The 14,106-nt window shown below is 30.9% G+C and overlaps 1 protein-coding gene and 1 long non-coding RNA gene across 2 annotated transcripts in view; one reads left to right on the forward strand and one right to left on the reverse strand.

Moving 5' to 3' along the window:
* The window catches only part of LOC105114464 (uncharacterized), a 15,969-nt gene extending 2,661 nt beyond the window's left edge, over positions 1–13,308 (reverse strand). The window contains exons 1-2 of the long non-coding RNA XR_840135.1: positions 11,826–13,308; positions 452–455 (exon numbers count right to left, since the gene is read on the reverse strand). This is a non-coding gene — a long non-coding RNA (uncharacterized LOC105114464). The remainder of the gene's footprint in view (positions 1–451; positions 456–11,825) is intronic.
* The window catches only part of LOC105114463 (serine/threonine-protein phosphatase 4 regulatory subunit 2), a 12,180-nt gene continuing 2,035 nt past the window's right edge, over positions 3,962–14,106 (forward strand). Inside the window, exons 1-6 of the mRNA XM_011011011.1 lie at positions 3,962–4,189; positions 4,433–4,525; positions 7,013–7,061; positions 7,212–7,296; positions 11,353–11,405; positions 13,316–13,378. Of these exons, the coding sequence (XP_011009313.1) occupies positions 4,080–4,189; positions 4,433–4,525; positions 7,013–7,061; positions 7,212–7,296; positions 11,353–11,405; positions 13,316–13,378 (453 nt within the window). The 5' untranslated portion in view covers positions 3,962–4,079. The remainder of the gene's footprint in view (positions 4,190–4,432; positions 4,526–7,012; positions 7,062–7,211; positions 7,297–11,352; positions 11,406–13,315; positions 13,379–14,106) is intronic.

Below are 14,106 nucleotides of genomic sequence, written 5' to 3' on the forward strand. Positions count from 1 at the left end.
AGATAAATATTTATCATAAATTAAAGGTATCTTATATTATTATATATGTTATTATAAAACATATTTTAGTTAAGGAGTTAGGGATACTTCAAGTGCAAAATGATGATATAAAACCTTGATAAAAATACACTTTTAAATACCAATCAACAGCCATCATCATACACATTAAAATAACTACCATCATCGTCTCCATTCCATTATATATAAACAATCATCAATGATTTTGGTCACCATCATAACTATCAGATATCTAATATAAATAAGTCTCAATTTATATTACCTTATCTTTTATAAATAAACATTAACATACAACAATCATCATAAAAGTTGAGATACTTGCATATTTATTATTTTATTAAATAATTGGGTGGTCTTTAATATATCCTTATATTTTTAATTGTGTATATTATATTTTTATAAATTTGTTCATTTTAATTGAGTATTAGTTAACTTTTCTTTTCATCCAAATTAAAAGAATTGTATCTTTGATTTTCAAATTATCAACAATAACAAGTGTTTCATAAAACATCATACACTTGAGAAAATGATAACACCACTCAATTATAACCAAGCAAAAGTTAATGAATTTTGCATGTATTATGAGTTACTCCTTCTCACTCCAATTCAAATTTCACAAACACTCGATAATAGTCCATTCCGTCATATTTGGTCCTTAGAAGTTTTACTCTCTCATTTTAACCATTGTTTTTTTAATTGAGATAAGTTATTGATCCTTTGATTTCTTGTTTAATTCTCACTCATATTTCATATCTTGCATTGATTTTATATATTTATATATTTTTATGTTTTTTTAATTAAGACTCGGTGTTTTTTTTCAAATGTGAAATTTGAAACCTATCAGTATGTATACTTTATGTTTACAAGAAAAAAGTTATGTTTTTTCAATATAGGATAAAAAAAACCTTTTAGTTTAAATTCTTCAATTTAAAAAGATAACATAATATCTTTTTAATGTGGGATTTGAAACCCATTAGTAAATATACTTTATATTCATAAGAAAAAAGCTATCATTTTTCATTGTGGGATTTGAAACCCAATAGTATATATTTCTATGTTTCTAAGAAAAAAACTATTTTTTTTCAATGTAGAAAAAAAAACTTTTTAAAATATTCTTTTAAACTTCATTGTTTACAATATGTATAGTTTATATTTATATGGATTTTTTTTTTCATTTCAAGTATTAAAACTTTAATTTTTTAATTTTTTCTAGTTGATTCGGCTTGACCCATGAAACTTGGACCCCGGATCAAGTTTAATAACTATGTTTTAAACCAATTAACACATGACTTATTGGAAATTAAAATTTTAGATTATTTTCAAACTCACCATGAGATTGTTAAAAATAGAGTAGCAATTGAATTAATTAAAAAAACAAATAAACTATAATATTCATTTTAAAATACTAAAATAATAATTTTTTATTAAATAAAGATGAACTTTCATAATGATTGAAAAAAAATAGAAGAATGGAAATTTTGCTAGAACATGCAATTGATTTTGCTCAAATCAACTAGGTGATCATCATTGTACTAACATCACTTCATTTATCTATCAAGACTAGTATTTGGACATGTTGTATTTATGTACTTCACCTACGAGAACAAAACTTTTTATATAAAAAAGAAAAAAAGAAAATGAAAGACACGATGCTAGGAAAAGATAGACTTGTTGATGTAGTAGCAATAATAAATGTATCAGCTAGGTTTTAATGTCTATTAATTAAAAAAAATCTTTTTGAAAGTTTTTACATAGAAAACATCTTTATATATCTAAATGCTTTTTTCACAAAAATGTGAACAAAAGATAGTAATATTCTTGTTCTAGACAGTAATTTTCTTGTGATTAGTATTTAAAAGTGCATTTTTATCAAGGTTTTATATCATCATTTTGTACTTGAAATATCAATAACTCCTTAACTAGAGTATGTTTTATAATAACATATTTAATAAATATAAAATACCTTTAATTTATAGTAAATATCCATCTTAAATGCAGGCCTATCACATAAATGAAAGGATCGATAGATGAGTTCAACTACTAAGATTAAGAAAAAAAAGAGAGGGTTAGGTTTAAAAATGAGATGTTGGTTTAGTCTAAGTTAAAATACTGTTCAGTCATTGGGTCATATTTACAACTATAGATCTTGGATTTTAGTTTGGTTTATATGGCTAGAAAGCTAAGATATAAACCTAAAACATTCATGAAGAGTTCAAGATTTAATTTTGCCGTTTGGAAGTTCAAAACTTAGCATCAACAGAAAAGTTCGAATATGTCCTGTAATCTAGCCATTATTCAATGTTCAAGCCATGTCTCAAGTTCTATAAGTCTAAATACACTAATTCCTTTTTTAATGGAAAGCTGAGACAATTTTTTAGAACTTTCATAGAAAGCTGAGACAATTTTTTAGAACTTTCATAGAGACTATCTGTTTAAATTCTAACATTAGCAATGATGTTTTGTTCAAACAAGAAGATAGGGATTGTCATCAAGTCAAGATGTGTCCACCCACTCAATAATTAGTCATCAAGTCAATAGTTCCAAATGTTAACCTATAAAGGAGGCATTTACCATGTATTTACGCATCTTGGTTTTTAAATCAAGATCATGTTCTTACTATCTTTTTTTATATTTTTATAATGCTTAAGTTTTGCTCTTGGTTTTTAAATCAAGATCATGCTCTTACTATCTTTCTTTATATTTTTATAATGCTTAAGTTTTGCTGATATTAATCTCTTATTTATGCTTTTCATTTTCTTTCATTTACTTAGTTAACTTATATCTTATTTATATTCTTATCTTGTTTATTTATATTTCTCTTTTTTGTTATGTTTAGTTTAGTTTAGTTTTATTATGTCAAAGTGAGAAGATTATACTAATAATGTAATAATAAGTTTAATATAAACATAACATGAATCTTAATGTTTGATATTAACATGTTTTATATTTGTTATCTTGTTCACTATTAATATTTTGCTTACTAAATAGTTAATCTAGATTTAATATTTTTTCAAGTCAAATATTTTTTTAAAACACATGTAAACACATACCAATAATTGAAGCCCTTTTGGTTTGAATTTCTGGACTTGTGTCTTGGTAGGATTAGTAAGCTACTAGATTCGTGTTTTGGTATTGGTTGTGGACCGGAATCTTTGTTTTTGAAGAGGCTTTATGTTGATTATAGAATGAAATTGAAGCCGGGAAATAAAATATGATGAATTATTTGATGGTCTTCATTAAAAGTGTGTTTGTTTTTTTAGATATATTTTTGTAGTTGTGATTTTAAAAAATAAGTTTTAAAAAAGTGTGGTTAAATATAGTTAGTTAAATTTATGTATGTGTTTGGTAAAAATTATGGTTGAGATTTATATGCAGCAAAAAACACATATAAAATGCTTGGTTATTATTACTTTTCAAAAGTGTTTTTTACTTGGAAATGTATCAAAATAATTTTTTTATTTTTGAAAACTTATTTTTGATACCAACGCATCAAAATGACTTGAAAATATAAAAAAATTTAAAATAAAAAAATAAAAAATAATTTTTTTAAAAAAATACTTTTAAAACTTAAAAATAAACAAAGTTTTACAAAATTTAGTTTAAAAAAATTTAAAAACTACTTTATAAAAATTGCATTTTAAATTTAAATTTTTAATGAATCCTATGTTATACAACGACATAATTTAATATATTATAAAATATTTAACCGTATTTTTTACACCACAAAAATATAAAAGCTAGCAATAAACAAATTGACCAAAGACAATCACATTACGTAAAGAGAGAACATAAATTTTTTTTTTAATTAGAAAATTAAATGTGAAAAAAAAGCAGGATAGTGAAGGGAAAAGATACATTTCGTGGCATTAAATTAATCACAATGATAAATTTGTTATATTTCAGGTTTTTTTGGTTAATACTTCCTTTAAAAAAATAAAAAAATAGTAATAATAAGAACCGAATATAGAAGGCGTTTTGGTCCGAGTGGCGATAACCTAGGTTCCTTGCTACCAGTGCGAAAAAGCAACAGAGAAATATAAAATATCTTCTTCTCATCACAAATGGTAGATATGGAAACGCCACCTTCAATTGCAAACGACGCTGCTGATAACACCACCTCCCCTCGCAATCGCGATGAAAATCCGGAGGATGCGTCCTCCATAAATCCTAGGTACTACGTTCTTGTAATCTCTGTTAGATCCACTTGGATTTTCTAGAAAAGAAAAAAGGAGAAATTTATGTTTAGTCATGAATTATTTGTTTTTCTTCGATGTGCAAAGAAAACAAACCAAATTACTGGATTGAACTCATAAATTAAATATCAAACTGCTATGGCACAGGCCATCATGTCCCTATTGTTGGATTGTACTCTAGGCATTGAGCTTTTGAACCTTTTTGTTTTTTTGGAACGTAGAGAAAAAGAATCCAAGCCTGAGATTGCTGGAGAAGAAGACGAAGAAGAAGTGCGAGGCATTCTACAAGTTATTGCATCTACTGGCAAATTTTGGTACTGCACATTTGATGTTTCCTTTATTTTGATTTCAATACGTAGATTTGATGCTTTTTGTTTTTTCACATGCTAGATAGATGCAACTGCACAAAAAAATTAGTTTCCCGTGCTTGATTTTAAAGACTAAATCGTCACCTTTATCACATAAACCACCGGATTCCGGAGCCATTGAGTTTCAACATACCCATTAATCACCGTGTCATGATGCCCTTTTCTTGCATAGGGATGGAAATGGATACCCATGGGTCAAGTTTTGCACTATCCATACCTGAACCTGAACCCCAAATAACTATCCAAACCCGACCAGGCATGGATCTTTGATACCCGAACATCCTGATTGGGTTTTGCCTATCATCTGTTATCCATAACCCGAACCTGATCCGAGCCTGAACTTGAACGCTATAATTTACAACTATTAACTACATAATTAACTTGGCATACATGTTATCTTTTTCAAACTTTAAAGTTATTTATTTATTTAGGGCGGGGTTCAAGTTAGGGTTTAGTTTAGGTAGACCAATATCTGTACCCAACTTGAAACTTGATTTTTGCCTTTGGCTTTTACCCGAAACCAGTAGGTCTAAAAATTTCCTATCCATTCTGGTCAGTATCCATTGCCATCCTTATTCATGCCATTACCACCGATACCATTCTGTTATTGGATGGTTATTTTCCATGATGTTATTACATTTTTTCTTCTTATATATCATCTCACAAGCATGCTTTATACCTACAGATGAAACACCATAGTTTGTTATAATTTAAGCTGTACTTTTACTCATCACCGTGAACCATTTCCAATTGTTTTTTCACATCATCCTCATAAATAATTCTTCAAAGTTCCTAAAGTAGTCATATCTCCACTCTCCCATCAACCTTCATGGGCAAATTGATGGAAAAATGGTTACACCACTTGTCCATTAATGTATTTTTATGGATATTTATTGAAAATAATCCGAGTCTTGCGTGAAGTCTTGCAGTTGTTTCATTACAATTTTTCTTCTAGGCATACTTTTCCATTTTTTTGTTGCAGGGATCGTTTGCCTTCCTTTACCCCTTAGGGCCCAATGCATTGCATAAATACATCATAGATTCTCTAACTTAATAACACATTTTCCTTGATAATGCATTTTCATTTCCAAAATAAATGTCTTGACTCCTCTTCTGTTCTTTTCCTTGTTTGCACACCAAATTGGAAAGTCTAATTATTAATCTCCTTCTTTTTTCTTGTGACTCTTAATAATAATTTTTGATTTAGATTTCCAAAATAAACTTCAGGATCAGATTGAATTTTTTGGGCAAAAACACTATAGCAATCCAAAGTGTTATAGTGAAATGAACAATAACTTTGAACAATAAAATTCCCATGTCTTTTAGTTTATAGTGTAATAAAAGCAGAAGAATACATGCTTCCTTTATAATGAACATGCCTGCTTTTTTAAAAATAATTCTCTGCCAAACAGTTGTACTTTTAAAAGTTGGACCAAAAGTTGCTTAATAACTGTGCTAAACAGAGGTGAAGTGTCGTGGTTGTTTCCCCATCAGATTATGCAATTGTAGGTTTCTAGCTCAAGAGGTTATATGCTTCAACATTGTGAGAGTATTAGAAAATATGCACTCAATAGTCCAGAAGGAGGACTTTTAACAATCATTGTAAATTTAATGTGATTTTAATAATTTTATAAATTAAAATTTTCAGCATGATATAGGAATTTCCATGTTTTTGTGATTTGATCTTATGTAGGATCTTTGAAATAAAGTTTTATTTCTTTCCTATTCTTTTTGGGAGTTTAATGGCTCTTTAGATATGCCTATATAAGAGAAATCAATAAATTGTATTTTGTTGTAAGCTATATTTTTATGAACCAGTTTAGTTAAAAGTTCATACAGCAGTCATCTTTAAGAGAAATCAAAAAATTGTATTTTGTTGTAAGCTATATTTTTATGAACCAGTTTAGTTAAAAGTTCATACAGCAGTCATCTTTCACCTATTGGGTGTGCTTTTTACGCTTTCCTTGTGGTTTCAAGGAACTCCCAGTGATTTATATGGTCTGTGTAGTTTCCTTAATCCTTTCCTTCTTGTTCCACTGACCACTCACAAAATAAGAAAAATTACACTATATATTGATTTTTTTCCATTCTCTTCAGTTAAAGGTTTTTCATGATTGAATTAGTTCTTTAGGTACATAATCATTACATTCATAATGAAATCCAAAGGGAGAAAAAAAAAAGATACTACCTCATATAGTTAGTAAAGGTTGAATTTTTAAATCCATCATTGGATATGCCTTGTCTTGGCAGTTAGATGTCAACAACATATCTCTTACTGTATCACACTCCAACTAGCCTTGAGCATGTTATAGTTTAGAAGTTAATTGCTTCAAGTTCTTTTCTTCTGCATGTTATGTCTGTGAGCAGTAAAATGATTAATAAAATTAATAACTCCCATTAATATCATGTGTTTTTTCATGATTTTTATCTCAGGCATGATTGGGAAAAATTGAAAAGTGTGCTATCCTTTCAGCTGAAGCAGGTATGGGGAGGTATGCTTGCGTGTGGTCCTCTTCTTACTTTGCAATGGCAAGATAACAGAAGATATCTATTGTTTCTAATGATAGTGCATTGTCTGAATGATATCTGTTTCCTTGGTGTTGATGCTCACCTCCCTCTCTAATTTATGAAGGTTCTGTCAGAATATCCCGAGGCAAAAATGACAACTAAGGAACAGGAGGAAACTTATCAAGAGCTGGTGAAAAAGTTGGATGAAGGTATCTCATCTTTATCCTTGCTTTGCTTTTCTCAGCTGTCTATAAGGTTCGCTTGCTTCTGTGATACAATTTGAAACTATGAATTAAGGATGGGGAATGACTATGCTGTACCAAGCCTTTTATTGAGTATGGCTGGGAGCGATTATTGTGGACTCAGATGCATGGTTCTTGGGACTATAAATCCCAGAAATGGCTTTGGTTTAGCCTTAAAAAGTTCTCCCTCCCTCCCTCCCTCCCTCTCTTTTCTTTTAAACATTTGCGTCTTTTTTTTCTGGAAAGATAAAATGACATCAACAAAAAACACTGAGAAGTCCCTAAATAACTCCACACAAAATATCAAAGTCTATGACAATGGTCTAGCTGGGTCAATTTTTCTGGAAAGATAAAATGACAATCAACAAAAAACACTGAGAAGTCCCTAAATAACTCCACACAAAATATCAAAGTCTATGACAATGGTCTAGCTGGGTCAACTATGCATATGCTGGGCATGGGCTTTTCTTCTGAGAGTGTGAAGTCAAATTTAATGTTTAAATATGTAGTTTTATGGCCCATTTTATTATCCAAAACAAAGTAAAACTGACAAACTAATTAACAAAATAAATGAGTGTGTGAAAGACATTAACATGATGTAGTGATAATTTTTATTTTAGTGACCTGATGGATTGCTTGTAAAAGCACTGGTTACAGCAGACTCACAGATGAACTAATTCTAATCTATATGGTCGAAAGTTTCCAACTAAGACTTGTCTACCCCTTACTGAACTAACCAAATGAGTGCAGCTGAACATGGAAAAGAGAAGTGTATTTTATTTTTGATTTTTTTGTGTAGTAAAATGTTATTTTTTGTGTTTCTAAACCAGCAATGCGGTTCATTGCATTTTATAATGTGCTGAAGTTACCTCTGTGCTCGTTGTTCTCCCCTAAACCTTGCTGAATAAATTTAAACCATGCTAAAACCTCAAAAAATTACAGGCATGTCATGATGTAGGACTGCTTTGGATTTGTCTTGCAAAAGCGTTGGAAGAAGCTAGGTTAAGATAATTAAGGATTTTAGGTGGGAATTAGAGTTAGAATGCTAACTGATGCTGGAATGCTTGGAAAAACAACCATCTTTGGGGTCAGTTTTTATGTCTCCAAACTCTAAATCTTGAAGGTTGAATTTAACTGAAAAAGGTGATTTTCTAAATTAGCAATATCTCTTGGATTAAGTAGCCCTACACATCTTCTGGAAAGAGTCTTTAGATCGTTCAAAATTGAGTTTGTGCAAAAGAACCAGGGGAGCCATGGCCACCAACCAAGTTCTTGATAAGCAGTTAATATATAAAGAAGGTGAAAAAGGTGATTTTCTAAATTGGCCATATCTCTTGGATTAAGTAGCCCTACACATCTTCTGGAAAGAGTCTTTAGATCGTTCAAAATTGATTTTGTGCAAAAGAACCAGGGGAGCCATGGCCACCAACCAAGTTCTTGATAAGCAGTGAATATATAAAGAAGGTGAAAGATGTATAAAAAGTGACCTTTAGCCATTAAAAGAGCTCTTTTTAAACTAAATTGAAATCTGAGGGGTACAAATGGTTTAGCAAAGTAATCATTTGTCCATTTTGTCAACAAGTTAAGGAGCCCAACACATCTTCTGGAAAGAGTCTTTAGATCCTTCAAAATCGAGCTTGTGCAAAAGAATGAGGGGAGCCATGGCGAGCAGGTTCTTGATAAGCGGTGAATATATAAAGAAGGTGAAAGATGTATAAAAGAGAAAGCTTAGCCATTAAAAGAGCTCCTTTTTAACTGAAATGAAATCTGAGGGGTACAAATGGTTTAGCAAAGTAATCATTTGTCCATTTCATCAACAATGTTTCATAGTTGTGTCAACTTTTGGAATCTATCAAATAGGAGTTCATCAAGAAGGAAGATCTTGGCAGAGAGGAAGATTGTACCAAAAAAAACTGTCAATTAGGGATCAGAAGAATAGAAGTGGAGAAGAAAGTGTCTGCATCAAGCTTATGGCTTTATTGTGCAGTGTCTGAATTTTTTCATTATTTCTATAAATCGAAGTCCGCAAAAAAATGATATGGTCCAATGATTTTTTTTTTTGGGTTATCAAAGTCATTGCAAGAAGGACCATGCAAGAAAATCTTTTAAATTCCCCCCTTGACAGTGGTGTGGAATTAAAATACCCAACATATTTAACACATCATGGCTATCAAAAACTTTTTGAATGAAAGATTCAAACCTTTTTTGAATGATTTCAGTTTCGAAGACCTAAAACTGTATTAGCGTAGCTAATTGCAAATTTGAATTTCTTATTCCTGTTATTAAAATTTATGAATTAGTCTAATAATGCAATTATGTGGTTGAGTAAGAGGTCAACCTCACTTGACATTTTCTAATGCGGGAATTCTCGGCATCATGCATGTTAGGAAATCATCCCTCATTTCCTTGTTTTTTACATTGCATGCTTTCTTATTTGACCACTTGTAATTTACTAAACCTAGCATGGGCAAAGAACTATAAATTTGTGTCTATGTGGCATTAGATATAGGGTCAACTCTGGAAGGCTGTCAGGAATCTGTATTTGTAACACATGGCCCTTGTTTTCTTGCTTCAACTTTCAGACTAAGTTTGTAGACCAAATTTTTGTGCCCTAGAGTTCTTTCTGATGGAAAATTTTGTACAAATATTATAATGATTTTTTTCTCTTGTTTGCTTTTATGATATTACTCTCAAAGTAAATAAAAAAAGGAAGCATCAACTTGTTGAAGATTGTTTGGAAGGAATATCTGATCTCTTTCATTATAAAAGTGATCATGTTTACATGCATGATCAAATGTCAGCTATTATCTTGTTCCAATTTCTATTTACCCTAATTTTAGCCATTATGCTGCTTTAATTATTTTTTTTTAACTGTTTTCCCCTTCCCACATTATTACCTTTTATAAAATGACATTCCCTGATGTTGACTTGGGCCTCATGCATTGATATGTAAATTAAGTGTCCAATTATAATTGGGTTTATAGAAACTTTGCTCCATAATTAGCCCTAAAATCAATTTAACTGATGACCGCCTGAAATTTTATATTTTTCAGATTTTTTCAGTCTTATTTAAATGTAGTTTGGTTAGGGGCCACAAATTTGTGATGCAAATATTGTGCACAAATTTTATGGAAGAATGGGGAAACATAACACTAAAGCAAGCAAAACTATTGGCTCGAACCCCAGCTGGAACCAGCCTATGCAGTGTTTTTCACTAGCTCTTATTTTAGGATTCAGGGGCCTAAACTGCCTTGGCAGTTCTATAATATTTGTCTGATATGTGTAATGTTGTAAATGTTGATGGCCAACTACTACAGTAATAATAGCTGAAAGGCTAGATGGCCCCACCTAAAAAGCATCTCCTTAGGCACCCCCATAGCGCACCTGTATACCAGGCGATGTAATTTGAAGATCCTACAATTTGAAACTAAAATTTTCAGTTCTGAGAGAAATATCTCGAAATTTGCTCTATTGAGTAAATGTGTGCTCCTACATTTTTTATTGTCTTTCAACTTAAATTGCACAAATTTGAGTTAATGTCACAACAACAAGAGCTTGAAAACAGAAAATTAATTTCATAAACATGTAAGAAATGAAAACTGTGAAGGAAAATGAAGAAATTAAATGCTATGGAATAGCTAGAATAATTTCATTATATTTACAAGCTCTTCACCTTAAAACTATTATTTAAATAACTGCTGTTTATCAGAAGTGAAAACAGTGAATTAAAACAAGAAATCTAAATAATAGATGAGAGAGTCTTAAGAGAGCTTTGTTGTAATGAGCAAACCGTATCTCTCAACTTCCATGGGTGTTTGATGGGCTGGTTTGTAGCTTTAGTATAGATGTGGTGCTCACATTTGTTTTTTTTCCTTCTTAATCTGTGAATGGACATGCAATTTGTTTGGTTTTGATACAGGGTGTTTAATTAGCTATATTGATATGCCTTGTGAATATTCTAAATTATTGAATTATTGCCCTTGGATGAGATAATTTGTAACTTTTTTGTCTCTTGTTCCCCAGCTCTCCAAAACTTCGAAGAAGGTCCTCCTTTTACCCTACAGAGGCTTTGCGAGGTGCTTTACTTTTTTTTTTTGGGCTTTATGTTTCTTTTGATCTTTCTTCGCTGTTTGCATCTCTCTAGTTTATGAAGTGTAGTCTTGCATTGGTTATGGCTTCAAAATCGATGTGTACCTGTAATGGGTTCTTTAATGTGTGGCCTGGGATAATGATGACTTGATTTCAATTTGGGTCCACGAATATGATGAAAGTTGACTATTTAGTAGCTTTTGTCCCTTCTGACTTGTTTTGGCCATTTTTTGAACACATGAAGTTTTGTGCATCACCTAAACCCATGTAAATTTCAGACATTGCTATGATTAGAATATTTTAGGTTGGGTGATTCTTAGGGTACATGTATGGTGATTCATGAGTCTGGAAGGATTGAAATTGAGGGAGATAAAGTTAATGAAAGTGTTGTTTGGATAGAAAAAAACTGAAGGGAATGGAAGTGTAGGGTAAGTTTATGAGATTACATTCTCATCCTTTATTTTTGTGATGGAAGAAAATTTATCATGAGGTAAATTGAGTAATTGTATTTATTTTCCTTGCACTTATTTGGTGAGTCCATGGAAGTATATGCCCTCCACTTCCTTTCCTCTCATCTTCCTTCTTTCCCAAACAATGAAAGGTAACTTCCTTCCCCCCAAATGTTTTCCTTCTCTCCATCCTCATAAAGGTAGTGAAGATCTTCAGAATTCTTTTTCTACATGAAAGATTGGGAAATACTTAGGATGGGCAGATCATCCTTGTTCTAAACGGATTAATGTCTTGTAAGTGCATTTATGAGGTGGTGGTGGTGTGGTGACACTGGTGTTGGTGATAGAGTGATAGGGTCGTGCTGGTGGAACGGTGGAGGCAGTTTTGAAGGTGGTGGTGTGTTGGGTGCTGGCAGTGGGGTGGTGATGGTGGTAGAAATATTTGTATGATATTGTGAGATGATCACTATTAGTAAAATATTTTATGCAACTTCTTATGCTGAAAATATTGTCTAAGAAATGAACCAAGTTTATAGGTTGATCGAAAAGTGAACAAAAAAAAGAAAATCATGGCATTTGGAGGGCCTTGTCGATTGAGAATAGGAATATCAAATATTTTTCATTCACCAATTTTCCTTATAAAATACTTTATGCCAAACAAACATGAGAAAATCAGGAAAACATATTATGTTTCACATAAAACAAATGCCACCTTATATAATATACATCTTCTCAATTGTACACTTGTATGAAAAAAATCTGAGTCATAACCTTTAGATATCCATATTTTCTGTGATGTATGCTCATCTATCAATTTTTTTCTGTTACAATTTGCTCATTTAAAGCCTTTGCTGTTTCCTTTTACATACTTTTGAAAGGGAATTTACGTTGATTCATAAGAAAGTTACCATGTGCAATGCCTCTGATTATTAATTTAAAAAAAAAAATAAAATTGATTGAATGAACATATTAGAGAACATGGATAAACTAAATGTTGCAATTGATTATTTTTTTCACAAGGATATAATTGAGTAAACATATATCATATAAGGGTACATTGATAGGTTTCCCTTTATGTTTTTGTTATCTAAACTAGCAATTCAATGAGAGTTGGATGTGATAGAGTTAGTGAAGTATGTGCCATCAACTTTTTGTTGCTATTTCATGTTGTCTATTACACGATGAAATCCTTGTTATTAGTCATGTGTGATGTATGATTTTACTCATATATTCAATGTTATCTTTGTGGCAAGTTGATCTTATCGAATAAGAGACAGAAAGGTGCATCAGTTGATACAAATCATGATTTTAAAACTATATTTCCTTGTTATTCCTTTTGCATATATTTCCTTGTTCTTCCTCTTGCATCTGTTCATCCTATTTATTGCTGGTCATTCTCCATATACTACTGAACAACATCATGTGATATAATTTCATGCTTTCAACAGATTTTGTTGGCAGCAAGACACATCTATCCAAATCTCTCAAAGCTTGCCCTAGCCCTAGAAAAGGTGTGTTTGTTGATCTTTGGCACTTTGTTTGTTGAATATAATGATTTGCTAGAGGTTACATGCTTTCACGCTCATGTTAACCTCTTTTATAATCCTTTCTTGTTATGTAGAGTGAATAATATTTAATCCCCAAGTCTATTTGCATTATTCAATATCCTGTTACCTGTTTCTAAATTATGCTTACCTGTTTTTTATTATTATTTTGATCTGTTGTCGAAGTGTAATTTGTGCACAAATAGATTTCTTGAAGTCTAGATTTCATATGAACTCGACTGTTATAAACCAGAGCTTAACTTGCAAATAAATCAAAAAAAAAAAAAAACTAAATCTATTTCTTCAACCTCCGTCCTTTATAGGAACATGTTTCTGGATATTTTTCTAAATCGACACAAGTATAGCAGGTTTTTTAAACATTGCTGTTTTTATTTAATGAATGATGAAAGCAGAGCTTAATTTGGGAATTGATCTCAACATGAGCAGTTGTGGGATGAAATTGTATTTTTGGCTTTGTTGTAGTGTTCTGCTTGGGGAAAATTTTTGCGGTTTCTTTTTATGACATTCCAAGGGATTAGACTTTTGGACTATTGAAGGGCAGTTTCTCTTTAATAGTTTTCAGTCATATTTTTGTATTTTCTTAGTTTTCTCAAATGAAGTTGTTCTGTTCTCCTTTATGTGATTTTGTTCTTTTTTTTTTTTTTTTTCTTTGTTGTTAAAGTAAATTTTATTAA

This window comes from Populus euphratica, unplaced genomic scaffold, assembly GCF_000495115.2.
Source record: "Populus euphratica unplaced genomic scaffold, PopEup_1.0 scaffold524.1, whole genome shotgun sequence".
NCBI classification, from domain to species: Eukaryota; Viridiplantae; Streptophyta; class Magnoliopsida; order Malpighiales; family Salicaceae; genus Populus; species Populus euphratica.